The 22133-nt window shown below is 41.6% G+C and overlaps 1 protein-coding gene across 1 annotated transcript in view; it reads left to right on the top strand.

The window, feature by feature from the left end:
• Nucleotides 1–22133, top strand: part of MAOB (monoamine oxidase B) — a 104636-nt gene that overhangs the window by 66422 nt on the left and 16081 nt on the right. Inside the window, exons 4-8 of the mRNA XM_082446553.1 lie at nt 9249–9353; nt 10329–10420; nt 15343–15484; nt 16715–16864; nt 17862–18021. Of these exons, the coding sequence (XP_082302679.1) occupies nt 9249–9353; nt 10329–10420; nt 15343–15484; nt 16715–16864; nt 17862–18021 (649 nt within the window). The remainder of the gene's footprint in view (nt 1–9248; nt 9354–10328; nt 10421–15342; nt 15485–16714; nt 16865–17861; nt 18022–22133) is intronic.

Genomic DNA, 22133 nt, shown 5'->3' with positions numbered 1-22133 from the left:
GCTTTGCCTAATTTCTCAGCCAGTACCATCCCCATCTTCCCTATTTCTCCCTACATGGATGACTCTGTTGCAGGAAGGGGGACCCTTTCCAGGGCCCCGGAGTGGGCTCTTGTCTAATGCTCCAAAATGAATTGTCCAAGGAGACACACGTGCTGACAAAGCAAGAGACTTTTTTAGGAAGGGGCGCCTGGGCGGAGAGCAGGAGGGTAAAGGAACCCAGGAGAACTGCTCTGCCACGTGGCTCACAGTCTCAGGTTTTATGGTAATGGGGTTAGTTTCCAGGTAGTCTCTGGCCAATCATCTTGCTTGGCCCCTAGTCTGACTCAGGGTCCTGCCTGGTGGCGTGCGAATCTCTCAGCCAAGATGGATTCCAGCAAGAGGACTCTGGGAAGTTGGTCCTCTCCTCCCTCTTTTGGCCCCTCCCGAATTCACCTAGTTAGTTTTCAGTGACCACCATGTTCCTTATCAGGACCTCCTGTTGTGAGACAACGCAGGCAAGCGGGGTCTGGCCAAGGCAGGTGGTTTCAGTCAACAGTTCCCTAACAACTCCAGGCCTTTCCCGTGCTAAGTGCTGCTGGCCTGTTCCAAAAACGTTGTCACTGTTGTCTGCCCCTCCCTCCAGCTTCGCCCATGTGATGATGCAATCAGAACCCCGTGCTGGGGCTTCCCTGGTGGCGCAGTGGTTAAGAATCCGCCTGCCAATGCAGGGGACATGGGTTCGAGCCCTGGTCCAGCAAGGTCCCACATGCCTCAGAGCAACTAAGCCTGTGCGCCACAACTAGTGAGCCCACGCGCCGCAACTACTGAAGCCCACGTGCCTAGACCCTGCGCGCCTAGAGCCTGTGCTCAGCAACAAGAGAAGGCACTGCAATGAGAAGCCCGCACACCACAACGAAGAGTAGCCCCCGCTCGCCACAACCAGAGAAAGCCCGCGCACAGCAACGAAGACCCAACGTAGCCGAAAATAAAACAAATAAATAAATAAATATATTTTTTTAAAAAAGAACCCCTGTTGACCCCAGGCTCCAAGTGCTTAGAAATGAGAACAGATAAACAGAGGAAGAAAGCCATTTGCCTAAGTAGAGCTTCCTTCCCTCCTCCCCCATAGGGTAAATTTCTTTTCTTCCAAACTGGAAATACAGATCAAAAGTTAAGCTTGGTCCTCCTATTTTGTTTGTGGCCCAAGCATAGTCCTTTCCAAGAGCTGTAAAAGTCATTGAGTTCTAGAGGGGCCGGGTGGCCTGCTCCAGCTCCCCACAGTGAGGAAGGCGAGATTCCCATGAACCGCAGAGGAGACACTGAGACGGAAAGGTCACTGTCGAGAAGCGGGATCGAAGAAAGGCCAGGCCACCTGTTCTTACTGCAGAGACTGGGGTCAATGTGGGGAATAAGATGGCAAAAGGGCTTCCCAGATGGGACAGACTTCAGGGTGTGCGGTCTTTGCCTCAGAGAACAAGGGTCAGGAGAAGAGCAAGACATCTGGAGCATCAAAGTTGACATTAGTGATGTGCTTCCCGCCAAGCCAGCCCGTCTCTGAGAGCCCTGGCCCACTCGTTAGGGGGAGAATTGAGAAGGCAGATTTCAGATGTTTTTACTGAGCCTGCCGAAGCTCTTAGGCTACAAAATAAGGCCATGTGATAATCGAGTTGGTTGCTGGTTTTCAGCGAGTCTGCTTTAAAAAGTCAAACATAAATCTTCACGCCAGCGTGTCTGATTCTAGGAATTTACCCAAAGGAGATTAATCAAAAATGAGGGCATGGATTTATGGGTAAGAAGTGGTTGTATAAGTGACGGGGCACTCATCATGATCCCAGAACTGTTCAGCTACATCCATTAACTGAGTGCATCCTGTTTGCCATGTATCATTTTGGTTAATTCTTACAATACCCCTGTGAGATGAGTACCATTATTCCAAATCTAAAGATAAGAGAACACAAATATTGAGCAACTTGACTGTAGTCACACAGCTATCAAGTTTCCGAGACCATTTTGAATCCGTTCTTTGGTCATTTAAGAGCCACCCTGGGGACTTCCCTGGTGGTGCAATGGTTAAGAATCCGCCTGCCAATGCAGGGGACGGGGTTCGAGCCCTGGTCCGGGAACATCCTACATGCTGCCGAGAAACTAAGCCCGTGTGCCACAACTACGGAGCCTGTGCTCTAGAGCCCATGAGCCACAACTACTGAGCCCGCGAGCCACAACTACTGAAGCCTGTGCGCCTACAGCCTGTGCTCCGCAACAAGAGAAGCCACTGCAATGAGAAGCCCGCAATGAAGAGTAGCCCCCGCTCTCCGCAACTAGAGAAAGCCCGTGTGCAGCAACAAAGACCCAACGCAGCCAAAAATAAATAAATGAATAAATAAATTTATTTTTTAAAAAAAGCCACCCTGCATCCCTTCTTCTGTGGTTCTATACCAGCCCTTTTCAGACTTTTACATTCTTGAAAATTACTGAGAACCTCAAGTAGCTTTGGCTCAACTGACTCCATCTCTTTGTATTTTCCATATTAGGAATTGAAACTGAGGATTTTTAACAATATCTATTAATTCACCTAAAATAACAATAATAACCCTATGACAAGTTAACATTTTTATGGAAAAAAAGTGGTTTCTAAAGCAAACACATGAGTGAGTGGCATTGACTTTCATTTTTGCATATCTCTTTCACATCTGACTTGAGAGAAGACAGCTGGCTTCTCATATCTGTGTTGGCATTCAATCTGTTGTGATATGTTGTTTTGTCCCTGAACTGGGGACTTACTCTGATGTCTTGTCATGATTTCTTCAGACAAGACAGGCCTCCCTGGACAATGTTCTAAATAGTAATAATCACTGGACTGTTTCTACAATAGCCAAATCTGAGACACAAAACTCTCATGGTACCTTTGGTCATGTCAAATAAATTTAGACATTCCCGCCCTCCCCTACTTATTCCCTGAAGCTTGAAGACTTGAGATTTTTATGTCTCTAACAATAGTTCTTTCCTGGGTTTATCAGAAGCTTTCTCTAATCTTATAAAAGAATACAGTTGGCTCTCCGTATTTACAGATTCAACCAGCCACAGATCGTGTATTATGTTTATGATCGTGGTTGGTTGAATCTGCGGATGCGGAACCTGTGGATACAGAGGGCCGGCTCTGGGACTTGAGAATTCGCGAATTTGGGTATCTGCTGTGGGTCCTAGAACCAGTGCCCTAAGAACACTGAAGGACAATTTTAATCGTTTTTATAAACTTAGCTAAGATGCTACCTGCTTGGACGTAAGACACCAAAGACTGTCAGTAAATGAGAACGTAAAAAGGGTGGGGCTTCCCTGGTGGCGCAGTGGTTGAGAATCTGCCTGCCAATGCAGGGGACACAGGTTCGAGCCCTGGTCTGGGAAGATCCCACATGCCGCGGAGCAACTGGGCCTGTGAGCCACAATTACTGAGCCTGCGCATCTGGAGCCTGTGCTCCGCAACAAGAGAGACCGCAACAGTGAGAGGCCTGCGCACCGCGATGAAGAGTGGCCCCCGCTTGCCACAACTAGAGAAAGCCCTCGCACAGAAACGAAGACCCAACACAGCCATAAATAAATAAATAAATTTTTTTAAAAAAAGATGAAGTGTTTCATTCTTCTTCATCACGGTGCTCTTTACATATTGTTTGGCTTCCATTTACTCACACAGAGCCCTCTGTGGTGGTCACTTCTCACTCTGGTTTTGGCTTTAGAGTTCTGAACACACCTCCTATCTAAGAGCGTTCCTGATTTAGGAGGGCTTTGGCAGCTGGTCTCTGACACCATTGAGTTGCTGGAATGATTGCTGTTGGTGCAGCCCTCACTGTGTTTAGGACCCCACTGAATGAGAATCCCTGGGCTTCAGCTGGGGTGACATTTCAACTGGGCTACTAAGCTGGCATCTATCAAGAACAATCTTGGAAGCCCCACCCCACTTCCATCATATCCCTTCCATAAGACATGTGCTGTACAAAGACCTTATCCTTGAGAAAGGAGGGAGGGATGGTGGAGAGAGGCCCATCTCACAATGTGTCCTTGAGTTGAAGGTTAACGGGGAAGGAGAAACAGGTTACTGTTGTTGATGGGGCTCCTTGTGCAGGTCATGGTTTTCCGGGTAGCTCTGCCCTCACCCGAGAGCTGTTCTTCACCTTTTCCCGAGCCAATCCATGAGTCAGACTGGAGTTCTCAGTTTCTTAAGCAATTGTCCTTATGTTCCCAGGAGTTGCCGTGGCTGTTGGTGCAGACCTTGGCAGTGACAGAGCAGACACCAATTAACCAAATCTGCTGGGCTCACACGCTTCTTCAAGTCATCTGCTGGTGATTTCTGGCAGAACCAAAGTGTTTGTAAAAACAAGCAAACACAGAGCCCTGAATAACTAAATTGTCTGGCTGACTACCAATTTCTTCCCCTCCATTCTTGGTCCTAAAGATTTTTGCAACAAAAATGGGCTGTTCTTCCCATTTAAGGGGTGGCTCTTCAACCTGCTTGTGGTTTTATCTCTTTCTGATGCCCTTTACCTGTGGGCACAATGCCACACCGAGGAGTCCAGGGAGAGGTCTCTGTATGCCGGTCTCGGATGTACTCTGCCCTTGCGAGGTAGCCTGACTTGGTTGTTCATAATGGGAGTTCCATCTCTCACCCCCTTTGTATAAATGCATCTCTGGTGTGTGGTGGGAAGCAGGGCAGGTGTTGCTGGTGAGGATCTGTGGAGCCCAAAGTAGGTGACTTGAAAACAAAGAAGTTAATAATAGCATAGGAAACCTGCTATAAACTGAATGTTTGTGTCCCCCTCCAATTCATATATTGAAATCCTAACCCCCAATGTGATAGCATTAGATGATGGAGTCTTTGGGAGATGATTAGGTCATGAGGACAGAGTCCTCATGAATGAGGTCGTTGCTCTTATAAACAGACCCAGAGGGCTCCCTTATCTCTTCCACCATGTGAAGATACAGTAAGAAATGGCCATCTATGAACCAGGAACTTGGTCCTCACCAGACACCAAATCTGCCAGCATCTTGATCTTGGACTTCCCAACCTCTAGAACTGCAAGAAATAAATTTCTGTTGTTTATAAAGCACCCAGTCTCTGGTGGGTTTTTTTTGTTATAGCAGCCCAAATGGACTAAGACAAAATCTAAGTACAAAAGATCTTTTTAGAATTCAGGACATTGTGTGCCAAATAAATAACAAGTTCAACGTCACACAGCTGAGATGATATCCAACATTTATTGTGAACTTACTATGTGCCAGCAATCTATGCCAACAGGTCCTAGGCATGCAAAAATAATAATTACAGTAGTAACAGCCGCACTAATAGCAGCAACAACATTTATTGAGAACTGACAACATGCCAGCCACTGTTCAAAGTAACTTATGTGAATCATCTCACTTCATCTTTCCAGTACATCTGTGAGATAGTTACTGTCATCCCATTTATACACAAGTAAACTGAGGACAGAGAGCTTAAGTAACTGAACACAGCTAGTGAGTGGCAGAGCCATGACTTGATCCAGGTAGGCTGGCTTGAGTCCATGATCTTGCAGCTTAGAGTCCGATGGGTGACACAAAGTGGTAAATGCATGAAGCTGGTACAGTGGAGTTAGTGGCAGGTGAAAGGTAAACGGAGAGCTCTGGGACACTGAGAAGGCCACCTAACCCAGTTGTTTATGGTAATCTGGGCATAATTCCTGGCGGAAGATCATGAGGCCAAGAGATGTTGAGTAGGAACAACGAGATTAAGCAACTCACTCGATCGGTGTCAGTCAGTTTCAGAGAGGCGGTGCTGGGGTGGGACCCACGTGTGCTTTGCGGGGAATGATCCTATGGATCCTTCCATAGGTTTCTACTGAATAAATTCTATGTGCTGAGCTCTGATGGAGGCATAAGTACAGGTTTAAAAAAGTCAGCATGCAAATTGTGTGGTATGTGAATTGTATCTCAATAAAGCTGCTTTTTTTTTTTAATCCAGCATACACCTAGTTGATTCTACTAAATTCAACTTTTTTAAAAATAAAAGAAATGAAGGCTTCTTGGAGAAATGGCAGATCCTAGGGCTGTGGCAGAGACAATAGACAATGAGCCTGGAGAATCTTCTAGTGCCAGAAATGAAGAAAGTGCTCAAGAAACAGAAGGATGAAGGCATGTCAAAAGGACACAGGAGCCCCCAACGACCACAGATGGAACAATTTGAGTAAGAAAATAAATAATGTAGTATTGGATTATAACCCAAAGCATAAAGTGAATATATATAAGCCCATACTGATATAAAGAAAAGACAGAATAAATAAATAATAGGGGAGAAAGAGGCAAATATTCCTTAGAGAAGAATTTTTAAAATTTATGTGGATACCTCCCTCCAGGAAGTAGTGTTTACTCCCTACCATCTCCTCTTGAGAATGGACTGAGCTTAGTGACTCTCTTCCAAAGAACAGAGCAGGGAAAGGGGGAAATATAACTTTACAGTGGAGAAAGCTGGCAGGCACCACCTTAACCAAGGAATCAAGTTAATATCAGCAGGGATAAGTCAGGTGCCCCCCAAGGTGATGTGATGAGAAAGGCACTTTCCTATGTTGTATTCTTCCCCCAAACCCACAGCCCCCATCTAAAAATGAAAAAAAATTCACACAGATCCAGATTGAGAGACATTCTACTAAATACCTGACCAGTATCCTTCCAAACTGTCAAGGTCATGAAAAAGAAGGAGAAACTGAGACACTGTCACAGACCAAAGACCAAGGAGACTTGATGACTAAGTGTAATGTGGTATCTTCTGTGGGATCCTGGAACAGAAAAAGTACATTAGTTTACAAACTGGTGAAGTCGAATAAAGTCTTAAGTTTTATAAATAGTCATGTACCAGTGTCAATCTCCGGGTTTTGAGAAATGTACGATGGCAATGCAGGATGCTAGCATTAGGGAAAACTAGTTGAGAGGGATATAGACACTTTCTGTACTATCTCTGCAACTTCTCTGTAAATCTAATATTCTAAAATCAACAGTGTACTTAAAGCATAAAAGAAAAGTCAGCAAGTGTTGGTTGGGATGTGGAGCAAGTAGAACTCTCATACATTTCTGGTGAGAATACAAAGCAGTAGAACCACTTTAGAAACTGTTAAACTTGAAAAGTTAAACATACACCCACCATGCAGCTCAGCCATTCTGCTCCTAGGCATTTATCCAAGAGAAAAAAAAATATGTATACAAAAAGACCTGTACAAGGGTGTTCATAGCAAACATCCACAATGAATGAATCAAAACTGGAAAGAATCATCAACAGAGGAATGGATAAACAAACCATGGTACAACCATACAATGGAATACTACTCAGCAATCAAAAGGGACTGACTGCAGCATGGATGAACCTCAAGAACGTCATGCCAAGCAAAAGAAGCCAGATAAAGGTGGAATCATACATACTGCATGATTCCATTTTTAAAAAAATTCTAGAACAATCTATAGTGACAAAAAACTGATCAGTGGTTGTCTTGGGCCAGAAAGTGGGCAGGAATTGCCTGGGGAGGGGCAAGAGAGAACTTTCTGGGGTGATGGGAATGTTTTGTATCTTGATTGTGGCAATGGTTACACAGGTGCTTACAGTGTGTCAAAAACTTCCCAAATCGTGCATTTAAAATTGTTTCTTTGGGTGTAAATTATACCTCAGTAAAGTTGACTAAGGAGCGTGATAGTTAATTTTATGTGTCTGCTTGGCTAGGCCACCATACCCAGATATTTGATCAAACACTATTCTAGATGCTTCTGTAGAGGTATTTTTTTAGATGAGTTTAACATTTAAATTAGACTTTGAATAAAGCAGATTACCCTCCATAATGTGAGTAGACCTCATCCAATCAGTTAAAGGCCTTAATAGAAAAACACTGAGGTCCCCCAAGGAAGACGGAATTCTGCTAGCAGACGGCCTTCCGACTTGAACTGCAGCACTTCCCTGGGTTTCCAGCCAGCCAGCCTGCCCTGTAGATTTTGGAGTCGCCAAGCCTCCACAATTGCCTGAGCCAATTCCCTAAATTAATCTCTCTCTCACTGCCCCCCTACCCCCCACCACACACACACGCATACATCCTATCGGTTCTGTTTCTCTGGAGAACCATGACTAATACAAGAAGAAAAGTCAGCCTGTATGATAACTCTTCCCTGAGAATCTTAGGGCCTTGTTGGAGAACAAAGAACAATATGACCATAGAATTAATTATTAAAATAGTTTCTGTAACTACAAAATCAGTGTGAGATGAATCTTTGCCAAATGACTGAGAGCTATTGTGATATCTTGGTTGACTGTGGACCTTGAGTTACTCCAATTTGGTTGCAAGATGATGCCAGAATGCATGGCCTGACTTCTGACTCAGGTTTTCAAATGAACCTAAAGTGGTTTTTGTGGATGTACCTGAACTGCCATTAAGTTAAGCCTCCCAGAGATGACATACAAGCTGCCATGTTAGTAATCCTTGGAGAAATATATGCCCTTTGTCTCTGTGTCGAGGCGTCCCTGCTCTTCTGGGAGAACCAGGCAGTGTAAACATGTCACAAAGAGAAGCTTGAAGTTGTGTCTCTTTTTTTTTTTTTTTTTTTTTTTTTGGCTGCCCTGCTCGGCTTGCGGGATCTTAGTCCCTGACCAGAGATCAAACCCGGGCCACGAAAGTGAAAGCGCCAAGTCCTAACCACTGGACCACCAGGGAACTCCCTAAGTTGTCTCTTCTTTCTGCTTTGACCTTGATCTCTGGGAACTCCTGTGTTGACCTAGCGTATCTGATTCCTTGGAGAAGCTTGCTGGGCCCTGTTTTGTGGCTCTTCCTACAGATACTTGCATTCCTGCAATTGGTTTTTCATCCCCTTCTAACTTGTGTAATATTTATAGTTGTCATTTTCTGACCCTCCACCATGCAGAGTCTCCTGGCTCTGAGATATTTGCAAGTATCATTGGCAAATGAGATTAGGTAACCCCACCTCTGTACTGGCATTTACATTTTACATGATAAGGGTTCCAATTTCAGAGAGAAACCTTTCTATTGTGTTTGGTGTGGCACCAAATTTCTTTAGGTAACAGGGAATTTTGCTGGAAATCTTAATGCTAAAAAGTTAAGTTGGGTTCTGAGAACAGTAGGAACTAAAACACTTGAGTGCATATCACATACTGGTAACGTGATTTTGCTTACAGATATTTAACAACTTGGCATATTTAACTACTTTTCCATTGTAGTAAATGTTTCCTTTTAAAATTATCTTGTATCTCACAGGGCAAGTCCTACCCCTTCAGGGGCCCATTCCCACCTATGTGGAATCCAATTGCCTACCTAGATCATAACAACCTTTGGAGGACGATGGATGACATGGGACGAGAGGTAAAGCTTCCTAAAGCTTCTTTGATGACATTTGTATTCTCCATAATAAGTTTAGTCCTTAAAAGAAAGAAGGTGAAGCATGTCAACAGTGCCTAGCACGTTGTGTAGCACAGTAACTTGCAGTAAAGATTTGTGAGATGAGTAAGTGAACTTGTTTCTGACCTCTAAAAGAATGAGATGTCCAACAGGCTGCAATTTGCATACTGCTGATGCGGGGGGAGAAGATCTTCTATCATTCAGCTTTCCTGGGATGATGTTTCTTAATTTAGAATATCCTCAGGACATAGCAAGTAAGACTTCTGGGTCTTTGAGTCACCACCATGCCCAAACCTGCAGCTCCTGAGCTTGACCTGAACTCCAGTTTAGACATGATCTGGTACATCTGTCTGATCTTTGTTAAGGAGTTGATTTTTTTAAATTATTATTTATTTATTTTTGGCTGCGCCAGGTCTTAGTTGTGGCACAAGGGATCTACGTTGCCACGTGTGGGATCTTCAGTTATGACATTTGGGATCTTTTAGTCGCAGCATGAGAAATCTTTAGTTGCGGCATGCGAACTCTTAGTTGCGGCATGTGGGATCTAGTTCCCTGAGCAGGGATCGAACCCAGGCCCCCTGCAGTGGGAGCGTGGAGTCTTAGCCATTGGACCAGCAGGGAAGTCCCAAGGAGTTGAATTTCTGAATTGTTCTCTCTAAATTATAATAGTAACTTAGTAGTTGATATTTGGAAACAGCCTGATTACAACATAGCCTCCATTTATAGCACAGGAAAGGTTATCAAAAATTAAATATGGATTGAGCGAATAGGAAATCTACACAGACAACATGGATTGTGCAGTAAAAAAACCACTATTGGGGGAATTTGGAAAACTTGCATTTTCCTTCTTTAAGTTAGAGTTTTGAATACTATTGAAATAGTTATTTAAAATGGAAAATTACATTTGCTTTTCCCCTCTGAATCGTCATCTGAATGTAGATTCCCAGTGATGCCCCATGGAAGGCGCCCCTTGCAGAACAGTGGGACCACATGACGATGAAGGAGCTGCTGGACAAGATCTGCTGGACGGAGTAAGACTCGCCATTAGGCACAGGCATTGACTGTGACTCTCTTTCAGGTTTATTTAGCAATTCGGTTCAGCAGCTATGAAACAAGTAGCCGCTTTGTGTCTATAATCACACCATTTGGCCAGGTGGAGTGCTGAAAAATATTGGAACCATGTCCTGCCCTAAAGATGTCTATACATCAAACCTACTTCTTTGGAATAGTTTTGCATCACAAAGGTGGTATTACCCCCTAAAGTCCTTAGGACAGACCACGTTGTGCCACTTCCCTTATTTAGAACAGCTTAAAGATCTCACTTATCAAGCTGTCGATGTAGGGATACTTGTATACTCCTCACTGGTGGTCAAGTATGGAGAGAGTGCATCAGGACATGCATTTCAAACACCTATGGGATGGAGTGGAACTCTTCAAAGCTTTGAAGAGGAACTTCTAGAGAAGTTCTCTGGATAATTCACAACTGTCCAGGAAACATGGATGACTGGACTGACCGCTCCCCATTAGGGAGAAACGTGTAGCGTTGAAAGAAAGTGTTCAAGAGTCAAGTATTAAATTACGGTTGGCAGAGTTGGAAACTATACATGAACTGTGGAAGCTGTATAGACAGACAGCGTGGAAAGGCCTCCCTGCTCTTGGACAGCAGGGAGAAAGGAAAGGTTGATAAGGGTTCCATCTCAAGCACATGGTGAATTTGTGGTAAGCAAAGTCAGAAAATGGCATTGCTGTGAGACTGTTTGCCCATGCTAAACAGCGTTAGTTGGGAATGTGGCTCTGGGGTTGATGTCTTCATTCTCTAGGCATTGGGGGGGGAAGTTGGAGCACTGGCAACTAAAAGTAAAAAGTTTTTAAGGATATCTGAATCTAAGATATGGACATAACCAAAAGACATAAAATGGACATACTTCTTCATACATAAATTCAACTTCTTAGAATTTAGCTTAAAGAAGGAGAGAGAAAGGAAGAGAGGGAGAAAGGGAGAGAGAAAGGCAGGGAGGGAGATTCAAAGCATTATTTTTAAAAGGAAAATCTAAATGTCCCATAATAGAAGACTGGTTAATTTAATTATGGTTTGTCCGAAAACTGGAATACTCTAAAATCTTTAAAAATCGTGTTGAAGAAGAATATTTAATGGCTTGAAAAACATCATACTATTAAACAGATAGAAAAGCAGGCTGTCGTCAAGTATGTACAGCGTGATATATCATCTCGTTTCTAAAAAGAAAACTGTACATGCCCTGCAAGCAACGGATATCCATCAGAATGTTTTTTAACATCTAATATTACAATGCAAACAGTTATCCACGTCATTAAAATTCTTCATCAAACATCGTATTTCATGGTTGCAGACTATTCCATGGGAAGTGAGTACCATAATGTGTTTATCTATTATCATTTGACGTTTTAGTTACTTCCAGTTTTTAATCATTATCGTTATTATTATATAATACTCTATGATTAACATGTGCCTCTCCTACGTCTTCAGCCTTTGAAAGTAACCAATTTTGAAAGAGTAAAACCCTTTTATTGTCATGAAATCAATGCCTATTATTAATTACATCCTTTTTAACACTTATCTGATGCTATTTACCACTCTGTTTTAGAATGTAGTTTGTAATACAACTTATTTTGTTTGTAATAAAATTGCAGTATTTACTGTTAAATTTTATACATGAGATTTTCAAAATATAGTGAGTATTTTTTACCTGCATTTGTTTTATAACTCCTGTTATAAAAAGCTTTTAATAAATTCATTAGGTCTTCTCTCTCCGGAGAGCTTTGAAGCTCATTGAAGATAGGACTAATTATATTTCTTTGGTCTCACAGAGATCTGAGTTTTTCTGCCATAGTCCTTGGCCTAACCCTCCCCTTAGTGAATATTCTAGGTTGTTGGCTGACAAAATAAAGCATTCTGAGATGTAAGGAATATATGAACACAAAGTAATTTTAAAATTTTTCCTAAGCAAGATAAGCATGATATAATTTCCTGGTTTTAAAGGAAGTAATCCCCAGAATATCCAACCTACCGTGGTTCAAACTAAAGCATAATCATATATTCAAAGACTAATGTTGATCGTTCTTTCTGTTATCATTTATAAAGTGGTTTTCAGAAACAGATTAAATTTATGATGTAGTCACAGCTATGTAAATACACTTTTTAAAACCTATAACTAGAAAAAGAAATGCACCAAAATGAGTCTAGAGATTATCTTTTGGGGGGCAGAAATGTGGAAGATACTCATTCTCTCATCTTTTTATTTTATGAATTTTCCAAATTTTATATAATATGTGTATATTTTTCATGTAGAAAACATAATAACGTTTATCTTTTAAAGAGTCAACAGGGCAAGGAACACGAAAATATTATTGCACTAGCTTCCTTGGCCTTCCATCCCTCAGATATTTTTCTTCTCATTTCTTTTCTCAGTAAAGCTCTTAGAGTAAATCAAATAAAGGATTAAGAATGGCCTGGCCCTCCAGAGACAAATTACTTTTAGATCTCCCTTGATTTCAAACCAGGGTTATTTCTTTCTCACCAAACTGGCAACAGTAACAACTAGAATCACAGCTCTATTTTTATATTTAATATCGGTTATCTAGCTAGGGCAACATTAGGTTTTAGTTATTTATGACTCCCTTATACCATCCGAATTCACCTATACAATAAAGAGCAAAGAAAACGGGACATCAGGAAGCAGCAAAGGATGTTTTCACTTTGAAGTAATATTTTAAACCAATCTTTGGATATTTGTTTTAGATAGAAGCCAAAAGTTGCCTCTGCAAAGAAAGCATGAGTCAGCAATTTCCATCCCTTTAGTTATCATGAGGAATCTTGCAAAACTAACTTGAAGTCACTTCAACGTATATATTACAGTATTTGCAGGCTTAATGATGGGGACTGTCACAAAAGTGCTACCAGGTGATTATGGTTGCACACATTGTCACAAGTAACTGGTATGTGTGTTAAGTGTGATTCTACAAACTTCCAGAGTCAAAGCACACTAGGGTAGAGAGGTGTCCCTTGGTCAATATTTGTCCCTTCAAGGTTGTCGACTGACTAATTTTAAAGCATTTTGAGGTATTAAAAGCATGAAGTTTGAATCAGGTATGACGTGGTTTGCAGTTGTACCATTTAGTGAGCTGTGCACTACATATTATTAACTTCCCTGAGACTCAGTGTTTGGGTTTGTGAACTGGGGAAAAATAATGACTGTCATTTTTGTGACAAATCGATAAGACAATGGGTTTTAAAAACCATGGAGTGTGAAAGAGTTCAATAAATGGAAGACAGTATTATTTATTCCACCCATTGTCAGCACTATCAGGTGGAAAATTCTGCCTCAGGTATAACCAGATTAACAGCATGCAAACTTTATGTCAAAGTCAAAAGCGGGATTGGTCCTAATTAAAGATATCCCAGAGTACACATTACTACTGGTGAATTTTAGGATCTGTTAGATTTCACTGAGCTGTTGGAATTGCAGGAGATCATTCACTTTCTGGTGTGGCTCCAGATAGGACATAACCTCTCATCATTTACCTGCCAACCTCAAGCAAAAGTTCGTCTATCTATACTCTGTTAATCACTTTTTCCCCTCATCCATTCTTTGAGCTGGTCTTCCATTAGACAGTAAAATAACTGAATAGATAACTGTGACTAATTCTGTACTTGGTACAGCACCTAGCATATCCTTTGAGCATTATGGATCATTTAAAAATAATGTTTAGGGAGTTTCCTGGTGGCCTAGTGGTTAGGATTCCAGGCTTTCACTGCCGTGGCCCGGGTTTAATCCGGTTGGGGAACTGAGATCCCGCAAGCTGTGTGGCATGGCCAAAATAAAGAAAGAAAGAAAAGAAAAGTAATGTTTAATTGACATTTCTCATCAACCATGTATTCATTCAGTCATCTAACAAGTAATTTATTAAGTACTTACTATGTGCCAGTCACTATTTTATTAAAGAGGACACGATGGTGAGCAAGAAAGTTAAGATCCCTGTTTCACTGATTGATATTCTAGTGGGGGAGACAGCAATAAAAAATAATAAACCAATAATTAAGATAATTTAAGACAGTGAAAATAGTTTTAAAGCTACCACACTATGGTAAAATGATAGAGAATGCCAGGGTGCTGGGAATATAGAAGCTGGTGCTCATTTTTATAGACGTATAAGAGTTCATCTTTCTGAGGGGACATTAGAATAAGTAGAGAACGTACAGGATGAGATAGGAAAGGTAAGCATGGGCTGGATCACTTAGGACTTTGGAGGCCATGGTAAAAGATCTGAATCTTATTCTGGTTTTGATAGGATGCCACTGGAAAGTTTTAAGCGAGGGAATGACATGACTTGATTTACACTATAGAAAGAGCACCACGGAGGGGAGGGCAATAAAAAGCTTTTGGCTTCAAGTGTGGTAAATAGATATTCAGTGAGGACAAGTGGAACGAGAGAGACCAGTCTGGAGGAAATAATTCTAATCATCCCGGCAAGAGATGATGCCAATTTGGTGGTAATGAAGGTGGAGTGATGTGGTGAGAGACAACAGGACTTCCTGATGGATTGGATGGTGGGAGAGTGATGGAAAGAGAGAAATTAAGGTTGATTTCTGGAGTGTTGGCCTTAGCAAGTGGGTGAATGGTGATGCCTTTTACTGAGATGGGGATGCCTAGGAGAGTAGCAAGTGATGACAGCATAGCATATGGAATACACGCTGATTCTGAGCTAGGTCTTTTGATTAAGGGGAAAATATGTCTCCTATTCCCCAAATCTCTGATGTCATGTTTTATAATATTAGATTCTAGTGACAATTTTCTGCAACTTGCTAAATTGTGCTCCACTTAGCCAAGTAAGTTTACTGCTTGAATAATTTCCAGAGACTGAAGAAGATGCTCCCCTGCATTTGCCAGCTTTGCTCTTGTTTCTTCCTGAGCAGGTCTTCGAAGCAGCTTGCTACTCTCTTTGTGAACCTGTGTGTCACCGCAGAGACCCATGAGGTCTCCGCTCTCTGGTTCCTGTGGTATGTGAAGCAGTGTGGGGGCAGTGCCAGGATCATGTCAACAACCAATGGAGGGCAGGTACCCATTCATACCCCGACCGTTCAAACAGAAAACCACCACTGCCTAAATGAAAGATTGGCATCATCCTTCAATCATGAAAGGTTGGAGCAGGAGGCAGGCTTGTGGCTTTTAGAGCTTAATCATAGCAGCTCAAAGTGACTTTTGAAAGGGACAGTCTGTTGTTAGGTACCCAGTGTGACAACCCAGTGGCCAATGTCATTTTAAAATTAGGCTTGTCTCCTTTTTTATGTACTTTTGCAACTTTCCATTTGGATATACATCCGATGATTATTTGATAAGTTTGTAAGAGACCAGCTGATGAACATCACTTGAGTACTTCTTGGAAAGCTGAACAAAAAAAGTCAGAAACGTATTTTCAGTTTAAAACACACGCACCACATGGAATTCATTCATTCATTCATTCAGTGCCTATTTCCTGAGCCCCAGCCTTGTATAATGCGCTATGCTGGGCACAGTAGGAAATGGATTAGAGTTCTTAGATAATCTCCTCGACAGTCATTTTCCTTTCCTTCCCTTCCTCTTCCTGCCCCCTCCTCCGCCTCGTCACCCTCTTTCTTCTCCTTCTCCCCCTCCCTTCTCTTTCCCCTTCTCTGTGACCTTCTTCCTAGACCTATTTGAAATAGTCTTTTTAAAAATTAACTGAACTGAAAATTTAGGAGAAGACAGTCAGCGCAACTGTGTGCGCAATCACGCAGAACATTTGGAAGCTTTTGCAGGTGGGTGCAGTGAGGTGAAATGGCCTCAGTGGCCACAGAAACAGCAGGTACCTGACCCAGGGTGAGACAGACAGACTGCAACAGAGAGTAAGCTGGCCTGGGGATGGGTGGGCCAGCAAGATTCTGAGACTGAGTAACAAGGAGACAGGAAACAGGCCTAGGTGTGCTCAGGCAAGTGGTGGCCCAGCAACTCAACCAAAGGATGCAGGTAGGACACAGGGCAGGGGTCTCAGCCAGGCAGGTGGGACATGGGAGTCAGGCTGAGGATGTCCAGCTGAGTTTGGAGCCTGGGAGTCCATCAGAACATAGCCTGGAAGGCTCGAAAACTTGTAATTTTGTTGAAAGCCAGCAATCATTGGTTAGAAAACAATGGTGAAAGACACTACCCGCAACGGCCGCGTGAAATTGTATACCTCACACAGTAAAGATATGTGAGGAAAACTAGCAACTTAGCAATTTATATCCATTCCTATATTTCCTACCCACCTCTTGGGTCCTTTTTTCTTTCCAGGAGAGGAAATTTGTGGGTGGATCTGGTCAAGTGAGTGAGCGGATAATGGACCTCCTTGGGGACCGAGTGAAGCTGGAGAGGCCTGTGATCCACGTTGACCAGACAGGAGAAAACGTCCTTGTGGAGACCCTAAACCACGAGGTGTACGAGGTAACCAAGAGCCTTAAACCAGGGAGAAGAGACCAGAGTCCCATAGATAACCAGAGCTTAAGTAAAGCCAAGAATATTCTAGACTTCGTAGACAATGCCTTTGCCAAAAGCGAAAAAGCTACCTCTATCTGAAAGAAAGGAGAACAGAACCATAATATTTGGGGGTGAGGGGGGAGATTTACAAAACACGTATTATCAACCCTCTGTATTGGGCTCCTACATAATTAGAAAATCAAAGAAAATATTTATTTGATAAATATCAAGTGCCTCGTATGTGCCAGGCATTATTCTAGGAGTTGGGAACATAGCGGTGAACAAAACAGATAAAATTGTCTGCCTTCATGTGGCTTACATTCTAGTAAAGGAGAAAAGTTGTAATCAGGTATATAGTTAAAATATAGACTATGCCAAATAGTAATGAGTACTGTGGAAAAAACCAAGCAGGGAAGGGGGAGAGAGTGTGCCAGAAGGTGAGGTGGGACGATTGGTCATGCAATTTTCAATAAGGTCATCAAAGAAGACCTCACTCAGAAGGTGATGTTTGAGCACAGAACCCAAGGAGATGAGGGATTGAGCCAGGTGGTTCTCTGGGGAATAGTTTTTCAGGTAGACTGAAACAGCCAGTGCAAAGGCCCTGAGGTAAGAGCAAGCCTGGCATGTTAAAGTAACAGCAAGGTAGTCAAAATGGTGGAATTAAGAGGATTGAAGGGAAGAGTAACAGAAGATGAGATCAGAGATGTGACAAGGGTTCCTTTCATGTATGACCTTGAAAGTGACTGTAAGGAACTTAGCTTTGACTCCAAGTGTGATGGGAAGTCATTGGAGGTTTTGAGCTAGGGAGCAACAAGAGCTCATTTTGATTCTAACAAGTTTGATTCTTCTAGTTTCTCTTTTAAGGAGAGATTGAGTGGGGGACGAGGGTAAATGAGGGAGAAACATTAGAAAAAGAGCAAAAACAACCCACCAGCAATGTTTAACCATGCCGTTTTTCTTCCAGGCTAAGTATGTGGTTAGCGCTATTCCTCCTGTTCTGGGCATGAAGATTCATTTCAATCCCCCTCTGCCAATGATGAGAAACCAGCTGATCACTCGTGTGCCTTTGGGTTCAGTCATCAAGTGCATAGTTTATTATAAAGAGCCCTTCTGGAGGAATAAGGGTGAGTACTTTTCTTTGCTTCAAAGGTCCAAGAAACTTGGTGCAAAGTCACGCATTTGCGTGTAACTGTTTTTCTTAGAATTCGGACGTAAAACGTTCATCCAGTTTCTAAGGTCAGTTCCATCGAGTAAAGTACATTGGCACACACTCATGCAATTAAGTTCCCTTAGAATATGATCAACTCTTTTCATAATTCAGTATAAAGTTTACTAATCCTTTCACAAAATCTTGTGAAAATCGGTTATTAACATTTTCTGCTACAGGTTTTTAAAGTATGAGTTTATAGAGCCGTTCACAACGGTGGGGATTCTGAAAATTTCCAGGCAATTTCTCACTAGTGTCAAGATTCTACTATATGAAATTAAATTCATTTATGCATTCATATATATTCCATAAGTGTGTGGCTCTACTGGATAGAACATTACAGGGATGCCCACTAAAGTACTAGATTCTGCAACGATGGAAATGTTCCAGAGCGGCTCTGTCCAGGACAGCAGCCGCTATAGCCACGTGTGTGGGTATCAAACACTTGAAATGTAGCTAGTGAGACTGAGGACCTGAATTTTTCAATTTTATTTCATTTTAATTGCTTTAAAGTCAAATATAAAAAGCCACACATGGCTATTTCATTTTAATAGCTTTACATTCCAATGTAAAAAAGCCACGCATGGCTACTGTATTGGACAGCACAATGCTAGAGTCTTATCACATCGACTCTCATCACAGCTCCTTTTCTTCCAAGAGGACTCCACGTAAGAACTGTCCGTACCTGGGACTGAGGGCAAAGGGAAGGATGGACTGAAATGAGGAGCTAGATTGCAGAAGGGAGAGGAAGGATGTGCTGGAGGCAAAGGGGGAAAAGTTTCATATTCTTACCTTAGGACGGTTCTTCCTGTATCTACCCCTTTCCACCACATTGCAGCCTCCTGATTCTCCCCCTTTGCAGGAAATTCTGTTTAGGACTGTTATTGGATTGGTGCATCAGTTGAACAAGTAATCTATCACAAAGGACGGTGCAGTGACCCACCATGGAGAGCTTGCTGGTGCTAAGCTGCTTCGTCTTGTGGTCCAGGCCACCCGTTTTAGACAGCTGGTTGCTGGCAAGTGGATAAGGTTTAGGCCCGTGGAATGGAGATTTTTTTTTCCTCTTAATGACTCAGAAGGCCTTTATTTATGGAGAGAATCTCTAGCTTTCCATTCCTGTCTGCAGACCTTTATCTTAGGTCTGCAGTGTGCCAGGCAAGTTCATTGTTAGGTACTAGTATCAAAAAGAAAACCCAAGATGCAAACTATTATATATAGAATGAGTAAACAACAAGGTCCTACTGTATAGCACAGGGAACTATATTCAGTATTCCGTGACAGACCATAATGGAAAAGAATATGAAAAAGAATAGATATATATGTATAACTGAATCACTGTGCTGTATGGCAGAAATTAACCCAACATTGTAAATCAACTACACTTCAATAAAATAAATTAAAAAAAAAAAAGAAAACCCAAGTTCTTCATCCTCAGGAAGAGGCTGGGTCTGACTCGGTCCTTATTGGTAATGAGCCTTGAGTTACACTTTAAAAAATGACTGTAGACATGAGAGCCTCTTCAAAGCATTTTCAGTTTCTTTTGAGAAATTGAATGTGTTTCCTCAGCCAACCACTACTGAGCACCTATTGTATGACAAGCGCTGTGCTAGGCATTGGGAATTCAAAGGCATGTTTCCTTGCCCAGAAAATCCAGACTTGGGAGGAAGCCAGTCTTGTAAACTGATAATTGCATTACAATGTATTGAGTTCACTGTTGGTGTTACCTAGCCTATTATAGAAACACAGGGGAGGGCTCCAAGACTCACATCCAATATCATTCCTGTTACATCGATAAGCAATTCAATAATAATACTTTGAAGGATTCTATAAGGGAATGAAATCTGAGGAAGTTAACTCTTGTAAGAAGGTCTTTGCTTTGCGTCAGACTTTCAACGCCATCCCTAAAGGCACTGTGATTAATGAGTAATACAAAAGCACAGGGAAAAAAAAAAAAAAGCACAGGGAATATGAGTTAACCAGATTCAAAGGGGGTGATTTTTGCAGCCCCAAACAGCCTAGCACAGTGACTGGCACATATGAGGCACTCAGCAATCAATCGATCGTTCAAGATTACTGTTTGTTTGTTTTATAAGTGCAGCGTGGTTTGGACTATTAAAGACAAGGTAACTTTTTGCCTTTTGATACAGGTAGCCCTAGCCAGTTCTTGCTGGCTTGTAGAATGATTGTCCCAGGAAATGCTTTCCAGTTTCTTAAGTGTGTAATATCTTTGTGAGTTTACAAGGAGGGGCCCCCTCTTCTTTGCTGGTCTCCCACCAAATCATCCTAAGCTCAGCCTCCCTCACCATCAGCACCCTGCCCTCCCGGGGTCCCTGCAGGGGCGGGGGGTGCATCACAGCCACCTTAGCTTTGCCTCCCATCCCCACTTACCTGGAGAGAGCAGGCTCTTGCCAAAGCCTTATATCTTTCAGTCTAAGGCTTTTGCTCGCTTTTGCTCATCTGCACCATTTCTATTTTCCCTTAAATCTAAATGATTTCACCTGAAGTTTAAAATAACAGAAGCAGTACCTGCTTTAAAAAAAAAATTACAGAAGTGAACTTATTCACGATAAAACTTTCAAAAAATAAAAGTGTATGAAAAATGTCCCTCTCCAATTGCCCCTCCCCTTAGGGAACCACTGTTAAAAATGTAGGTTGTTTATCCTTAGAGATTTATTGTAGGCACAGGTAATATTTTCAATATATTGTACCTATATATTGAAATGTATGTATACTTTAAATGTGTATTAAAGAATATGCATAACATTTATATGCAAATATAATTTTAAATAAATGTTATATACTTTCCCCAAACCATTTTTTTAAAAAAAACATAATACACATTATACTGAAATTTGCTCTTTCCTATTAATGGTATGCCACAGACATTTCTCCACATCAGTGCATTTAAATCTACCTCATTTCAACAGCTGAATAAACAGTATTTCATTGTATGGCTCTATCAAAATGTACCCGATAGGTATGCTGATGATAGGCATTTCGATTGCTTCCAAGGTTTTGCTATTATACGTTATGCTACAATAAACAGCTTCCTTCATATTGCTCTGAAGATTTGAATAGGAGCATTTCCTTTTGATAAATTTGTAAAAGTGCAGTTACGAAGTCAATTGACTTGGGTAGACCAGCTAATAATATTTTTAACTTTCTGCCAATCAGTAGGGGAAAATGTCCCATTTATCTATAATTTGTAAGTTTCATCATTAATAAGGCTTCAGGGCTGTGTGAAATCATTTTGTAGATTATCTATTTATCCTGTGCTTATTAATTTTTTTTCTGTATGTGTTGCAAATATTTTCTCCCAGTGTACCAGTTTTTAAAAATTTTTTTATGATGGTTTCATTCTCCTATGAAATATATCTACATTCGGCTTTTCTGGACCGACAATTCTTTTCCACTGATTTTTGTCACTGGGTTCCAAATATTTTTTATAGCCCTATATATAAAAAATTAAACATCAGCTACCACTGAATATATTTATTCCTAAATTATGTACATGGACCACTGGAAAAAAGTGTATTGTTTTTATTATAAAATATACAAGAGTAGTCATTTTTGAAAACCTGGAATTGAAAAATAAGAATTTCTAATATCTTTCTCCACTATCCAGATGTGCAATCTAGGTGTGCACACCCCACTTTGGAGAACACAGATTTATATTCTCTAATCCTTTGGCAGCACTGTACTATCTTAATCCCCGTGGCTTTATAATATGTTTGATATCTGGTAGGATATTCTCTCTTCATTATTTTTCCTGTAATTTTGTCCTTGGTAAATGTCAGTTATTCTTCCAGATGAATGTGATGGTCTTTTCAGAACTCCTCCTTCCACACTTCACACTCAAAAAGCTTCTCCTGAATTATTTTATTCTGAATAGTCCTCTTTGTTACCTCCCGTAGGTACAATATCTTCTCTTTTCTCCTTGAGAATGTTACTTGCCACTTTGGGGGAAATTTCTTCTACTCTTTGTCTTTTTTTCCTGAGAGTTCCTTTTTGTTTGTTAGTTTGTTTCTG

Source organism: Balaenoptera physalus, assembly GCF_965194825.1.
Source record: "Balaenoptera physalus genome assembly, chromosome: X".
NCBI classification, from domain to species: Eukaryota; Metazoa; Chordata; class Mammalia; order Artiodactyla; family Balaenopteridae; genus Balaenoptera; species Balaenoptera physalus.
The sequence above is the reverse complement of the archived record's forward strand: the minus strand, read 5'-3'. Positions and strand labels throughout refer to the sequence as shown.